Source organism: Salvelinus namaycush, chromosome 11 (genome assembly GCF_016432855.1).
Source record: "Salvelinus namaycush isolate Seneca chromosome 11, SaNama_1.0, whole genome shotgun sequence".
In the NCBI taxonomy this organism is placed as follows: domain Eukaryota; kingdom Metazoa; phylum Chordata; class Actinopteri; order Salmoniformes; family Salmonidae; genus Salvelinus; species Salvelinus namaycush.
The window spans coordinates 30,257,518-30,273,796 of record NC_052317.1 but is presented as its reverse complement, the minus strand read 5'-3'; the positions used below and the strand labels follow the sequence as shown (position 1 = coordinate 30,273,796).

Genomic DNA, 16,279 nt, shown 5'->3' with positions numbered 1-16,279 from the left:
TCAATGGGATTATTAGTTGTGGACATTTGGTTCAAGCTATCTGCGAGCCAATAATATATTCGCTCTCTTGTAGACCAATTCAGGAAGACATCTTTGGTCCTTGCCTTAGTTCTGATGTGACATTTTATAGCTTTAGTTTGTTTTTCTCTCTCAATTTTCCACAATCGCTCATCTCTCAGGTGTTGGATCTCCAGACGGACATAGAGAACATAGTGGCCTCATACGGGGACCAGAAGGTGACCCTAAAGGATATCTGCTTGGCCCCACTGGCCCCATACAACGACAACTGTACCATCCTCAGTGTTCTCAACTACTTCCAGAACAGTCACAAACAGCTGGACCATAGCATAGGAGATGAGTTCTATGTCTATGCAGACTACCACACACACTTCCTCTACTGTGTCAGGTGAGTGGCCCTCGGAACACATTCTCTAGTGACATCTGCATCTGGGGAATGCTGCTGAATTCATGAGGTTATACTAGTTGGAGTTCCTCTCCAACTCTCAACTCAACTCCTTTCTTGCTGCTCATTTCCCTTCAGCAAGTATATACTCATAGCTGTAAATGGTGAATAGTAGTCATAGATTTGTGTATATTACCTCAGAGTTCTTAAAGCATTTGCTCTGTCTCTCCTGTGTGTAGTGCCCCAGCGTCCCTCAACGACACCAGTCTGCTCCACGATCCCTGCCTGGGCACCTACGGAGGCCCCATCTTCCCCTGGCTGGTCCTGGGAGGCTATGATGGTGAGTGGGGATACATGTACATCATCACACAAATAAATATAATGTACTAGTCAGTGGGCAATATACCTTTCTATTTTGTGCTGCTTTTTCTGTAGGTATGTTTAATTGTATTATTTGTTTGTTTGAATTGGGAAAACTTGTCAGTGCTAAAAATGCTTACATAACTCCTTTTTATATAGTCAGTTTAAGCACAAATGTTTTGTAGTTTGATTTTATAGTTTTTATTATGCAGAGAGACCACTTTTTTTGTGGTAATTGGCCTGTGTAAAATTGGGTGTAATTAGCTGTCTCGGACTGTTTGCAGCTTTGAATCTCTTGGATATGCTATCCTTCAGTATCTTCTGTATTGATTTACTATAGTTTGTCTACTGTCAACACAAATTCCCTGACCATGACATATTTGCATCTTTCTTCCCCACTGTAGCAACCAACTACAACAACGCCACAGCTCTAGTGATCACGTTTCCTGTCAACAACTACCATAACGACACTGTCAAGCTGGGGAAAGCTCTGGCCTGGGAGAAAGAGTGAGCAATAAGCTCATACTTTTTAGCTATCAACCTTCAGATGCTAGTGTATAGACTAAAATAATTTCATATTTCACAAGTCAAAAATGGTTTGGTTTTGTGCCATGAGTTGCCATTGCACTAACACAACCCTCCATGTCTCTGTTTCCAGATTCATCAGCTTCCTGAAGAACTATACAAACCCCAACCTGACCATCTCCTTCAACTCTGAGAGGAGCATTGAGGATGAGATCAACCGTGAGAGCGAAAGTGACCTCAGCACTGTCGTGGTCAGTTATGCTATAATGTTCGTCTACATCTCCCTGGCGTTAGGACATATCCACAGCTTCAGGAGAGTATTGGTTAGTAGTAACTAACTTCAGACATTCTAATAGTTTATTTAATTTAGTAAGATGATGTTCGTCTACATCTCCCTGGCTCTGGGGCATATCCACAGCTTCAGACATATACAGGTGAGACAACTAACTCACTTTACAATAGTGTATTGTCCAGCTGTTCACCTTTTCACCATTTCATTTAGTAACACAATATCTGTTTCATTTGCAAAGATCATATCGTTTGCGGTGTGAGTTTGTAAAACTAATTTCGAAAGCATTGAGAAGGAATGAACAATGCATCCAGTAACTCAAACGTCAGAAAAATGATAAGAGTGTCTGCTAAATGACACATTTTAAATGTGAGCAACTCATTGTCTTTGTCCCTTCCCAGGTGGACTCTAAGATCTCCCTGGGCATAGCGGGCATTGTGATCGTGCTGAGCTCAGTGGCCTGTTCTCTGGGCATCTTCAGCTACGCTGGCATCCCTCTCACACTTATCGTCATCGAGGTCATCCCCTTCCTGGTGTTAGCCGTGGGCGTCGACAACATCTTCATCATTGTACAGACATACCAGGTAGGCATTATGCTCGCCTGATGCTTGTCTGACTACACTAACCATGATTTATTGGACATAGTTTTGAATACCAGTTTTGACTCTGTTTTTACACACACACACTATTTACCTCCTTGTGTGTTGTGTTGTACAGAGGGATGAGCGGATGCCTCATGAAGAGCTGCACCAGCAGATAGGCCGTATCCTAGGAGACGTGGCTCCAAGCATGTTCCTCTCCTCCTTCTCTGAGACCGTGGCTTTCTTCCTGGGTATGAGAATGACCTGTAACTAGGGCTGTTACGGTGACCATATTACCGCCACACCAGTGATCATGAAGGCAGTCAAATTCCACTTGACTGTTTAGATTTGATATTTTAGGCTTCTTCAAGTTCTGCTGCTGATGGTCATTAGTAGCCTACCAAACTTGCTAACTGCCTGGTACTCAGCACTCTATTGACCCTCTAATCACTCTGACATCAATGCAAATGTAAACAAAAATCGAATCAAACACTTCATAAAAGCCCATGAGCTCATGTTGCGCAAAATTTTCATTGCTATGCAAGCTGATAGGTGGATCCCATCAGCTTTCTATAGGCTAGGCCTTGCTGGCATGAAAATTAACCATGGGAGAGCGTCCTCCATTTGCTATTTAAGTGCAGAGATTGTTCAAAATAGCCACCTTGATGACAGCTTTGCACACTCTTTGCATTCTCTCAACCAGCTTCACCTGGAATGCTTTTCCAACAGTCTTGAAGGAGTTCCCACATATGCTGTGCACTTGTTGGCTGCTTTTCCTTCACTCTGTGATCCAACTCATCCCAAACCATCTCAATTGGTTTGAAGTCGTGTCTTTGTTGAGACCAGGTCATAATTCATCACTCTCCTTCTTGGTCAAATAACACTTACACAGCCTGGAGGTGGCTCATTGTCCTGTTGAAAAACAAATGATAGTCCCACTAAGCGCAAACCAGATGGGGTGGCGTATTGCTGCAGAATGCTGTGGTACCCATGCTGGTTTAGTGTGCCCTGAATTCTAAATAAATCAGACCGTGTCACCATTTAAAGCACTATCACACCACCTCCATGCTTCACGGTGGGAACCACACATGCAGAGATCATCTGTTCACCTACTCTGCATCTCACAAAGACACGGCGGTTGGAAGCAAAAATCTCAAATTTGGTCAACTTTTGTGCTATGGGGGATGGTAGATTGACATAGGCTAGTACTTTTGCTGTTCGTTAGGCATACTCATCTTGTTGGCTGACGAAAAGTAAATGTGGCAGTTCTTCCAATGTCTTCAATATGCACCTCAGAATTGGATAAGGACGCAAGTGTCTGAATGTGTCTGTCTTCACTTGGTAGCCTGTGAGAAAGACCCGATCACGTGACGGAACGCCATGTGAGTGAGAGGTGCTTCGGAGCACGCAGGGAGAAGGGAGTTATAATTATTACATTCAGCCCAGGGACACAACGGCCACTGGCCGCAAAAGGTCTAGACTTTTTTTCAGGGGGCATTATGGCCACACACAGGGGATTCCGCTGAGAAATTTGAGGCATTTATCAAGTGCGTGTCAAATTGTGAATGAGAGACTGATGAAGTGTGTACAGCCTGCACTTAAACCGAAGCAGAGTTCATGCAACTTTTTTCAAATCATCATTAGTCGCATCATGCATCCTTAGAATGTATTAAAAATCAAAACATGTAACCCAATGTTTGTGTCAACTAAAGTTACATAAATAACTCTAAATTAAGCATATAGGAGTACCTGTTTCTTTGTTAACCGCTTAACACAGAATACCTGCATGTCGTTTGGAGAAAATGTCCTTTCTATTTTATTTGTCTTTGTTCAATTGTATTCTTACTATAAAATAATGCCACGGTATTCTAAGCAAATCTTGTCTGCTAAATGACCTAGTGTAGCCTACAGTAATATGGTATAGCCAGATCAAGACCTAACATAAGGACAACTTAGAGTATTCTGTTCTTCTGAAGTAGACTACATTTTCTTCATATCATGTTTCTTTAGACCGGTCTAAAATAAATAATGGGCTATATTCCATAGATTTATTAGTATTTTTTTTAAATATAGATGTTCCAAAGGTCTGCATGTAGGCTATGTGTGGAAGCCAGGAGGTGCTAAATGTGTTTATGTTAATCAACAGTCAATTACCGTGAGACCGTCAGTTATTTGCTTGACAATCACGGCTGACAAAATGTTGTGACCGCTACAGCCCTACCTGTAACCTTCAATCACTTAACACCTCTAGTGTTGACACCAACTACTTGGCATACTAAGGACGGCAGGTAGCCTAGCGTTAGTGTGTTGGGCCAGTAACCAAAAGGTTACTAGTTCGAATCCCTGAGCCGACAAGGTGCAAAATCTGTTGATGTGCCATTGAGCAAGGCACTTAACCCTAATTGCTCCATGGTCTCTGAGGGTTTCTCAGGGAGAGTTGGGATATAAAAAAATGAACAAACATTTCCAATTCACACGTGTATTAATACACATGTGTACATGTCTAAAATAGGACAAATATAAGCAACCATCAAATTACAATTATCATACATTATACAACAATCAAACATATTGTATAATGTAGCCAAGTAGTATGTCTCAACACACTAGATGTAGATAATTGAAGATGTCAGCTAGGTCCTTTCTATGGATTTCAGTATTGACTGCAAATGTTTTGTAACCACAATCTTTAGTCTGGAGCTCTGTCAATGAGTTAAATACTATTTTCTTCTCCAGGGGCCCTGTCCACTATGCCAGCGGTGCGGACCTTCTCCCTGTTTGCTGGGTTAGCTGTATTCATTGACTTTCTGCTACAGATCAGCTGCTTCGTCAGCCTGCTGGGCCTGGACGCCAAGAGGCAGGAGGTGAGGCGCATGGACATTACAACCAGTAAATAGTGATAGTGCTGACGTGACTATGGGAAAACTCCCAATGGCGCATGAAGCCGGAGGTATTTGAATTTGATGCGTGCCATGTTGCTGAATAGGTCTAAATGGCACAAAAAAATCACTAAGGGGCATGGTGAAAGTGGCTGTAACTAGCAAAGGATCATGGTCAACGTAGTCAATTTCATCCTGCCAGAGAGAGTCAACCTAGTTTTAATGTATAGGAACCTGATGCTTGCCTACTGTTAAACCTTTGCATCCGAAGATTCATTTGAAAGTTCACTGTTACCGAGAACTTAGCCAGGTTAACATTGGAAAACAAAACGGACAGCAAATACTATGATAATCAGAATTCCGGTTGATTTATTGGAAAAATTAAGATTAGACTCTTTCGAGTGACGATTAGTACAGTTAAATACAGAACATGCCGGCATGTTGACTCGCATTGTAAAATCAAACTCAAATTTGCGCAAAGTTAATAAGTACCCTATCTAGTCTAGGTATCATGTGGCCATGGGCCTTCCACCGGAGAATGGAAAGTGAATGGGCTACCATCACAACAACCCATCCCAACTCGGTTAGGCTAGATTGGATTACCCCATGAGAAAAGAGTGGACTACACATACATTATTTCGATTCTGTATTTTTATATGTTTGTAGACTTCTTTATCATTTGTGCAACTGTCATCATAAAGAATGACCTCAGACAGACATATGATGTACACTGAGTGGACAAAACATTAAGGACACCTTCCTACTATTGAGTTGCCCTCAGAACAGCCCAACATTTATGGGCAAGAACTCTACAAGGTGTCGAAAGCGTTCGACGGGGATGCTGGCCCATGTTGACTCCAATACTTCCCATAGTTGTCAAGTTGGCTGGATGTCCTTTGGGTGGTGGACCATTCTTGATACACACAGGAAACTGTTGAACTTGAAAAAGCCAACAGTGTTGCAGTTCTTGACACACACAAACCGGTGCGCCTGGCACCTACTACCATACCCCGTTCAAAGGCACTTAAACCCTGTCATACTGTCATCCTCTGTTCTCCACACTCATCCTCTGTCAGCCCCATAGACGTTGGTCAGCACCTCCATCTCCACTTGACAGGCTTGTTGACTCTGCTCTCATCTGGATAATAATACATTTGATTTTAAGAGCTTTTCACCACATCCAAATTCACTTTACATACACAAGAAAATCAACAGGATAAAATGCAATAAAATCACACATTATAATAGGTATATACAACTACACTAACCATGATGGACAGACTTAACCATGGTGGACAGACTTAACCATGGTGGACAGACTTAACCATGGTGGACAGACTTAACCATGGTGGACAGACTTAACCATGGTGGACAGACTTAACCATGGTGGACAGACTTAACCATGGTGGACAGACTTAACCATGGTGGACAGACTTAACCATGGAGAACACTAGACGTGATAACGTTTGAACTAGACAGAGGATAAAAGCGCAGCACAAAACACACCCTTAGGTGCACATGCATGAGGGCGGGAGCCTCCTCGTAGCCTGCCGGCCCGTGATTGGTCTGTGTCAGCATGTGATCCTTTGAACTTTAAAATAATTCACTATGGGGATCAAACATGATTGTAATAAATACATTTTAGAGCCCAAAATGTCCGTCTACAAGTTTTGTTTAGCCGTTCTGGCGATCGTAATGTACATAGGCTTTCTAGGGCAGACCAGGGCTTTTAGCACCGCTAAGTTGCTATGCTGTAGCCGACCAGTAGAGCTCGTGACTTCACGCTCCAGACCGGTCACGGAGGGCCTGGTGAGGAGGGTTGTGGGGTGACTCAGAAGCAGAAGGTGTGCTAAGAGGTGAGTTTGGTTGGGGATTAAAAAACAGAAATGCTTACACTATTTGCTGCTCCTCTGAGAGGACTGGTGAGGACGGTGGTAAGGACTGGTGATGACTCACAGGACTAGGGTAGGGTTGGCTTGCTGGAGTATCTGTCAGCTTTCTCTGTCACTATTAACGCCCAGGTTCATTATTACCATGTCATGCCCAGCTAAGCATGAACATCACAGCCTACTTCAAATGAGCAGTGCACTGATGTCACCTTTTAATTTGTTATTTTATTCCAACTTTATTTAACCAGGTAGGCCAGTTGAGAACAAGTTTTCATTTACAACTGCGACCTGGCCAAGATAAAGCAAAACAGTGCTACAAAAGCAACAACACAGAGTTACACATGGGATAAACAAACGTACAGTCAATAACACAATAGAAAAATCTTTATACAGTGTGTGCAAATGAAGTAAGGCAATAAATAGGCCAATAGTTGCGAAGTAATTACAATTTTGCAATTTACACGAGTGATATATGTGCAGATGAGGATGTGCAAGTAGATATACTGGTGTGCAAAAGAGAAGAATAACAAATATGGGGATGAGGTAGGTGGTTGGATGGGCTATTTACAGATGCGCTGTGTACAGCTGCAGCGATTGGTAAGCTGCTCTGACAGGTGACGCTTAAAGTTAGTGAGGGGGAGATAAGTCTCCAACTTCAGTCATTTTTGCAATTCGTTCCAGTCATTGGCAGCAGAGAACATGGTGACCAGTGAGCTGAGATAAGGCGGAGCTATACCTAGCAAAGACTTATAGATGACCTGGAGCCAGTGGGTTTGGCGACGAATATGTAGTGAGGACCAGCCAACGAGAGCATACAGGTTGCAGTGGTAGGTAGTATATGGGGCTTTGGTGACAAAACCGATGGCACTGGGATAGACTGCATCCAATTTGCTGAGTAGAGTGTTGGAGGCTAATTTGTAAATGATATTGCCGAAGTCAAGGATCGGTAGGATAGTCAGTTTTACGAGGGTAAGTTTGGCAGCATGAGTGAAGGATGCTTTGTTGCGAAATAGGAAGCTGATTCTAGATTTAATTTTGGATTGGAGATGCTTAATGTGAGTCTGGAAGGAGAGTTTACAGTCTAGCCAGACACCTAGGTATTTATTGTTGTCCACATATTCTAAGTCCGAACCGTCCACAGTAGTGATGCTAGTCGGGCGGGCGGGTGCGGGCAGCGATCAGTTGAAGAGCATGCATTTTAGTTTTACTAGCATTTAAGAGCAGTTGGAGGCCACGGAAGGAGTGTTGTATGGCATTGAAGCTCGTTTGGTGGTTTGTTAACAGTGTCCAAAGAAGGGCCAGATGTATACAGAATGGTGTCGTCTGTGTAGAGGTGGATCAAAGTCACCCGCAGCAAGAGCGGCATCGTTGATATATACAGAGAAAAGAGTCGGCCCGAGAATTGAACCCTGTGGCACCCCCATAGACTGGCCCTCCAATTGGACACACTGAACGCTATCTGAGAAGTAGTTAGTGAACCAGGCGAGGTAGTCATTTGAGAAACCAAGGCTGTTGAGTCTGCCGATAAGAATACTGTGATTGACAGAGTTGAAAGCCTTGGCCAGGTTGATGAAGACAGCTGCACAGTACTGTCTTTTATTGATGGCGGTTATGATATCGTTTAGGACTTTGAGCGGGGCTGAGGTGCACCCATGACCAGTTCGGAAACCAGATTGCATAGTGGAGAAGGTACGGTGGGATTTGAAATGGTCGGTGATCTGTTTGTTCACTTGGCTTTAGAAAGGCAGGATGGATATAGGTCTGTAACAGTTTGGGTCTAGAGTGTCTCCCCCTTTGAAGAGGGGGATGACTGCAGCCGCTTTCCAATCTTTAGGAATCTGAGACGATACGAAAGAGGTTGAACAGACTAGTAATAGTGGTTGCGACAATGGCGGCGGATCATTTTAGGAAGAGAGGGTCGAGATTCTCTAGCCCAGCTGATTTGTAGGGATCCAGATTTTTCAGCTCTTTCAGATAGAGACACTGGAGTTGTCTAATATGGAAGTAAATTCTCAATACCTGTTTTACTAATTGGGTCCTTGTGGTTACGAATGCAGGAGAAGGCCCCGTGGGAGGTTGGAATTTACCAGTTGTGAAGTTATAAATACCAGTTGGATGCATTCACATGCTTTCAACTGGTTGAGAAACTCATGGATACAATTTGTATGTCTCTGTGTGCAGTTTGAAGGAAGTTGAAGGTAATTTTTGGAGCCATTGTTGAATAGCGTTAGCGCAATAACTTGTATCATTCTCTTGTGCTTCAAGAATGAACGTGTTGTGTTGCCAGGAGAATCGTCTGGACATTATGTGCTGTGTGAAGCTGCCAGAGGGCAAGGACGAGAAGACTGATGGCTTCCTCTTCCGCTTCTTCAAGAATATCTACGCCCCCTTTATCCTCAAGGAGTGGGTCAGACCCATAGTGGTGAGTACATCTACGCCCTCTTCATCCTCAAGGAGTGCTGGTACTCAGATTTGAATGTAAATGTACAATAGAGCCAGCATTTAAGCCAACAATTGATGTAAACATTTAGCTACTAAACGTCCATAGTGTGTCTTTAATGTCTCCTCTTCTTGGACAGGTGGCTGTGTTTGTGGGGCTGCTGTCCTTCAGTATTGCTGTCACCAATAAGGTAGAGATTGGACTGGACCAGAAGCTCTCCATGCCTGATGTAAGTATGTCTAGTACGGCTAACCCCACCAGCCCCACTCAGTGGGCTAATGACGTTTGGTGTTGTGCTCTTAGTTTTGATACATTGGCTCATGCTGGACATCTCTCTATTGAATCTCCCATCCTATAGGACTCGTACGTGCTGGACTACTTTAAGAACCTGAGTACGTACCTCCACACGGGTCCTCCGGTCTACTTCGTGGTGGAGGACGGCCATGACTACCTGAGTCTGGAGGGCCAGAACTCTGTGTGTGGAGGGGTGGGCTGCAACAATAACTCTCTGATCCAACAGGTCTACACAGCATCTCTCATTAGCAACTAGTGAGTGACACACACACTCACACACCGCCTCCCTTACAGCAACTAGTGAGTGAAGCAACAGCAACCCCCCCCCCCCCTCCCCTCCCCTCCACTCTTTTTACCTTTGGACTGCATGTTGACATCAGTATTATGCTGTGGAGTCAGTCTAGCTCAAACAGGGTGACTAGAACTCTGGGTTTAGCTGCTGTTGTTATAGCAGTGAACTCATTGACAAATACCTTCTTGTTTGAAGGAATTATGAGACTTTCTTGAATATCTTCCAATAGAAAAGGATCAAATACTGTCCATGTTATTGTCCCCCAGCACCACTATAGGATTCAACCCGTCGTCGTGGCTGGATGATTACTTTGACTGGGTCAAGCCTCAGTCCGCCTGTTGTAGATATTACAACTCTTCTGGGGCCTTCTGCAATGCCTCAGGTAACACACACACACACACACACTGAAGATATTACAACTCTTCTGGGGCCTTCTGCAATGCCTCAGGTATCACACACACACACACACGGAAGATATTACAACTCTTCTGGGGCATTCTGCAATTTTCTTTGTAATTTGATGTTATAAAAATATTGTATTGAAGTACCTATTTGTCTACTCTCATCAGTGGTGGACACGTCGTGTGTGCATTGCCGCCCCATGACCCCCAGTGGGAAGCTGAGGCCTACGGAACAGGACTTCATGAAGTTCCTACCCATGTTCCTGTCAGACAACCCCAATGTCAAGTGTGGGAAAGGGTAATTATTGTGTCTGGCAATCCAGGTATAGCTCATAATGGATTGTGTATTGAGAAATATTGGATGTGGGGTTTGAGTTGACGGTAAACCACTCGTCTGAATCTTTGCTTTTCACCACAGCTCTGATAGAATTGTCTATGAACGCTTACATTTGCAAATGAATCATTCAGTTTAAGGGAATTGAAATTCCTTTTAACTGAATGACTCTGTCTCTAACTTGGTCTTTGTGGTCCTGTAGTGGTCATGCGGCCTACAGTTCAGCGGTGGTTCTAAAGGGGAACGACACGTCTGTGGGGGCCACCTACTTCATGACCTACCACACCATCCTCAAGGACTCACCTGACTTTATAGACGCCATGAAGATGGCCCGCATGCTGGCTGACAACATCACAACCGCCATGGGACACAAAGTCTTCCCCTACAGGTAAACTAGGCTAACTCCTATGTTAGTTAAGGATTCCTGTTATCTCACTCAAATAGGAGTTATCTGCTCCAGTGTTGTTTCCATATCACCCTCACTTAAAAGGGTGAGGCTTTTCCTGCAAAGGGTCAGTGTCACTGGCTTACCTGCTGCTATAAAAGTCACTGGTAAAATCTTGCAGGTTGACAATAATTGTCGTTTATTGTCATGAGTCTTGTCCTGGAGGCAGAACTGGTTTTGTGGCACATCTGCCACGCTGATCCTCAACACAGGGCCCCTCAGGGGCGCGTGCTCAGTCCCCTCCTGTACTCCCTGTTCACTCATGACTGCACGGCCAGGCATGACTCTAACACCATCATTAAGTTTGCCGATGACACAATAGTGGTAGGCCTGATCACCAACAACGATGAGACAGCCTATAGGGAGGAGGTCAGAGACCTGGCAGTGTGGTGCCAGGACAACAACCTCTTCCTCAACGTGATCAAGACAAAGGAGGTGATTGGGGACTACAGGAAAAGGAGGACCGAGCACGCCCCCATTCTCATCGACGGGGCTGCAGTGGAGCAGGTTGAGAGCTACAAGTTCCTTGGTGTCCACATCACCAACAAACTAACATGGTTCAAGCACACTAAGACAGTCGTGAAGAGGGCACGACAAAACCTATTTCCCCTCAGGAGACTGAAAAAATTTGGCATGGGTCCTCCGATTCGCAAAAGGTTCTACAGCTTCAACATCGAGAGCATCCTGACTGGTTGCATCACTGCCTGGTATGGCAACTGTTCGGCCTCCGACCGCAAGGCACTACAGAGGGTAGTGCGAACGGCCCAGTACATCACTGGGGCCAAGTTTCCTGCCATCCAGGACCTCTATACCAGGTGGTGTCAGAGGAAGGCCCTAAAAATTGTCAGACTCCATCCACCCTAGGTCATAGACTGTTCTCTCTGCTACCGCATGGCAAGCGGTACCGAAGCGCCAAGAGGCTTCTAAACAGCTTCTACCCCCAAGCCATAAGACTCCAGAACAGCTAATAAAGTGGCTACCCAGACTATTTGCATTGCCCCCTCCCCCTCTTACACCGCTGCTACTCTCTGTTGTTATCATCTATGCATAGTCACTTTAACTCTACCTACATGTACATATTACCTCAATTAACCGGTGCCCACGCATATTGACTCTGTACCGGTACCCCTCTGTATATAGTCTCGCTATTGTTATTTTACTGCTGCTCTTTAATTACTTGTTACTTTTATTTGTTATTCTTATCCCAATTTATTTTTTTACTGCATTGTTGGTTAGGGGTTCGTAAGTAAGCATTTCACTGTAAAGTCTACACCTGTTGTATTCGGCGCATGTGACTAATACAATTTGATTTGATTTGAAAGGCCAGTCTGAAAGATGAAATCTGTATGTATTCTGGCCAGTCAAAGTGTTGCCCTGTTTTGTTTTTTGATTTGCTTCTTGGTCCAAAAACAATGTTGTGTCTTGAGTGGCCACAACTAGGGCAATGAATGTTGTTCCTTTTTAAATACACACTTCACAACATGTAGCTTTCTACATCCTGTAATACAGTCATGTTGAATTAGATTAGTCTTCAATTGTACCCGTTGTTTTCCCTCCAGTGTGTTCTACGTGTTCTATGAGCAGTACCTGACCATAGCCTACGACACGGTCTTCCAGCTGGGTGTGTCGCTGGCGGCCATCTTTGTGGTTACCACGGTGCTGCTGGGCTTTGAGCTGTGGTCAGGAGTGCTGGTCAGCATCACCATCGCCATGATCCTGGTTAACATGTTCGGGGTCATGTGGCTCTGGGACATCAGCCTCAACGCTGTGTCCCTCGTCAACCTTGTCATGGTGAGTGAAGAAACGGGCTGATAACAGCTGATTTTAAAATCATGTCATCCTATAACTTGGCATATCTGGGTTGTTTTGGTAGTCATTTTTATTGCCACATTTTGCCACCAAGAGGATGCAGAAAACTCTTTGTTGTGGACACAGCCCAGTATTCCCAGTTTATTAATTGTTTGTGTGTGTTGCAGAGCTGTGGTATCTCTGTGGAGTTCTGCAGTCACATAGTGAGGGCCTTCTCCATCAGTGTGAAGAGTACCAGGGTGGAGAGGGCTGAGGAGGCTCTGGCCCACATGGGCAGCTCAGTAAGTACAGGGGTGTATTCATTAGTTCGATTCCATTGCAAAATGTTTAGTCTGTAAAACGGTTTGCAACTAAAACGATTGTTTCGATAGGACAAATTCCGGTAGGTCCCTCCATGTTGTGTTCTGTTTGCTTCCTTGTAGTATCTGGAGTAAACGATAAACTGTTTAGGTTGCGAAACAATTTGCACCAGACAAAATGTTTTGCAACGGAATATGACTAATGAATACACCCCAGCTCTACTCTTGTAGTTCACCACAGACTGGCACGCTGTATTCTGTCCATAGAAATGGCTCAATGTCTGAATATTCTTTTTAAGAAAAAGCATTTAGTTCATCCTTTGCCCAATAATTCTGAAATAGCAGTATATCTGACATGTAAAAATATTATTGAAAAATTAACTGTGGAGTAAAATTGAATTCTTGGCTTGAATGGAATATCTAGAAAAGTATAAATGACTTCCTTGTTTTACTCAGGTTTTTAGAAACTGGTTATTTTACTCATTATTGACTGGAGGGAATGCTGACCAGCAGAATATAACTAAACCATGGCTCCTCTTCTCCCAGGTGTTCAGTGGCATCACTCTGACTAAGTTTGGAGGCATCCTGATCCTGGCTCTATCCAAGTCCCAGATCTTCCAGATCTTCTACTTCCGCATGTACCTGGCTATGGTGCTGCTGGGGGCCACGCACGGACTCATCTTCCTCCCTGTGCTGCTCAGCTACGCAGGTACGCATAGTGTGTGTAGGGTGTGGTTTGTGTGTAAATGTGTGGCCTTTCACCTCACATATAATTCCCCTTCCGAACAGCACACTATAGCACTTCTCTGTAAGCTCACTAGCACCCTCTATCAACAAAAGGAAGTGTGCCCTGAAATTCATATTTGCTTAACACCGGAGTATGTTGTGCCTCAACACCGTAAGTACCAGTTTGTCTGTATGTCTATGTTTACACTGCATGGAATAGGAAGGAGGTTGCCTCCCAAGAGTCCTTAACGATTATGCCTTTGAAAAAATGACACCATCTGTCTCTCGCCTCAGGTCCTTCGGTGAACAAGGCCAAGGTGTTTGCAGCCAACAAACGCTACGCCGGCACAGAAAGGGAACGCCTCCTCAACTTCTAGAGACAGGACAATGGTATGAACCAACTAACCAGTCTGTCTGGTCTGGGAGAGACTGTGGGGTGACTCAGTGCGACAGGAGCAGCTGTTTCTATGATTATTGACACACTCATCAACCATTCACTACGCAGCGTATTGCAGGGATGCAACTCAGGAATAACAGTGTGGGGTGTCTGTCAGAGGCCTTCTCAAGTGCTTCTTTTCGCCAATTTAATTCTCAAGGACAATTCTGGGTGGTATGCAATAGTGCACACAGTGGCAAATGTTTTGCAACTGAAGTCCAGGGCCTGTATTCACAAAGCATCTCAGAGTAGCAGTACTGATTTAGGATCAGTTTTGCCTTTTAGATCACAATGAATAGGATTACGTTGACAGGTGGGAGCTGGTCCTAGATCAAAATCATCAAATGTTATTAGTCACATGCTCCGAATACAACCTTACCGTGAAACGCTTACTTACAAGCCCTTCACCAACAATGCAGTGTTAAGAAAATATTTACTAAATAAACTAAAGTAAAAACACACTAAAATAACAATACTGAGGGGGTACCGCTACCGACTCAATGTACAGGTTAGTCGAGGTAATTTGTACATGTAGGTAGGGGTAAAGTGACTATGCATAGATAATAAACAGCGAGTAGCAGCTGTGTCAAAACAAAATAATCACTATTCCTACTCTGAAGACGCTTTGTCAATATGGGCCCAGGTAGTCCCTCCCTGTTTTTGTCCCTTTTTTTCCCGTTTGGTGCCAAACGAACACAACTCATTTCAGTAACCTAGAATATCCCCCTAAATCAACATAAACAGCAATACGATGATGTATACTGTTTTCTCTCTCAACACAGGAAGTCAGCAGTGTGACATTAGGAGAAACTCCCACAACCTTCTAGTTTAGATAATAAAACCGATGCTACCCTTTAGTTTATTTTGGGGATCAATAGTTGTGAAACCAGACAGTGTTTTTAAAAATTGGGATTAGCTAAATACTATGTGTAAAGAGTGATAATATATGCAAAGGTTGACTTCTCTGAGAATAGCTATTTGATATGACGAATCATTGATGTATACTGTACCGATTTACACTGTAATGTAACTAATAATGAAAAAATATTTAAAGAAAAAATGTACCTTGGGTGTGTTGGTAATCCACACATAAACACAATAACTATAATTCTGTAATTTATATTTCTATGGTTGTACAGTTACTGAACACTTTACCAGTTGGATTGAGGTAATTTTATTAATGTTATAATAACAATATTGTGTGACACTATGTATTCCTATAGCCAGGGGTCCGTATTCACAAAGCAACTCAGAGTAAGAGTGCTGATCTCGGATCAGGGTCCCCTTGTCTATTTAATTATGATCGAAAAAGCAGAACTGATCCTAGATCAGTGAATACGGGCCTAGAGCTCAGTCTAAGTACGGAGGTTTTCTAGGCCAAGGAGTACAGTAGTTATTCTTTTTTTTTTGTTGACATTGTAGTGAGCTTGGGCTGACTCCCTGTTTTGAAGTGATGTTTTTGCTTACAGTTAAGGGTAGTGTCCAGTTGTCTGTAGTAATTCAGAATGTAAGGTTGAGCCTAGATATTAACGTAATGGTTATTATGGGGCAACTAGTGGCTCTAAATGTTTGTAACAGACAGACATGCTTTTTGACAATGCTGCGCATTGGTGCTGGAAAGGACATGCACAATGTTGTAATATTGTAACCAGTCTTGAATGAAAATCTTCATTTTTAACTATTTTAATGTGTGGGCTGCATTGCAACTTGGTCTTGACAGATGAAATGTAATGTGCAGTAGAACCTCCTAGTGGTGTTGCAGAAAAGATGCACCACTATAGATTTCTCTGATTTTGGGGGGGGGGGAAATAAATCACTTACTAATATCTTATGTGTGTCTTATTTGAGTAACCTCACACAATAGAATAGATGTTCTA

The 16,279-nt window shown here is 43.5% G+C and overlaps 1 protein-coding gene across 2 annotated transcripts in view; it reads left to right on the top strand.

Moving 5' to 3' along the window:
- The window catches only part of LOC120055994 (NPC intracellular cholesterol transporter 1-like), a 30,128-nt gene extending 13,900 nt beyond the window's left edge, over positions 1 to 16,228 (top strand). Inside the window, exons 9-25 of one of the 2 annotated variants that reach the window (XM_039004108.1) lie at positions 180 to 406; positions 643 to 743; positions 1,168 to 1,270; positions 1,422 to 1,539; positions 1,979 to 2,161; positions 2,295 to 2,409; positions 4,895 to 5,022; positions 9,214 to 9,348; positions 9,506 to 9,595; positions 9,725 to 9,915; positions 10,219 to 10,334; positions 10,522 to 10,651; positions 10,890 to 11,075; positions 12,692 to 12,923; positions 13,109 to 13,222; positions 13,787 to 13,949; positions 14,261 to 16,228. In XM_039004108.1, the coding sequence (XP_038860036.1) occupies positions 180 to 406; positions 643 to 743; positions 1,168 to 1,270; positions 1,422 to 1,539; positions 1,979 to 2,161; positions 2,295 to 2,409; positions 4,895 to 5,022; positions 9,214 to 9,348; positions 9,506 to 9,595; positions 9,725 to 9,915; positions 10,219 to 10,334; positions 10,522 to 10,651; positions 10,890 to 11,075; positions 12,692 to 12,923; positions 13,109 to 13,222; positions 13,787 to 13,949; positions 14,261 to 14,343 (2,415 nt within the window). In that variant the 3' untranslated portion in view covers positions 14,344 to 16,228. Of the gene's footprint in view, positions 1 to 179; positions 407 to 642; positions 744 to 1,167; positions 1,271 to 1,421; positions 1,612 to 1,978; positions 2,162 to 2,294; positions 2,410 to 4,894; positions 5,023 to 9,213; positions 9,349 to 9,505; positions 9,596 to 9,724; positions 9,916 to 10,218; positions 10,335 to 10,521; positions 10,652 to 10,889; positions 11,076 to 12,691; positions 12,924 to 13,108; positions 13,223 to 13,786; positions 13,950 to 14,260 lie in introns of both variants that reach the window. The other variant, XM_039004107.1, reaches the window with a different exon arrangement.
- The last annotated feature ends 51 nt before the right edge of the window (positions 16,229 to 16,279 follow it).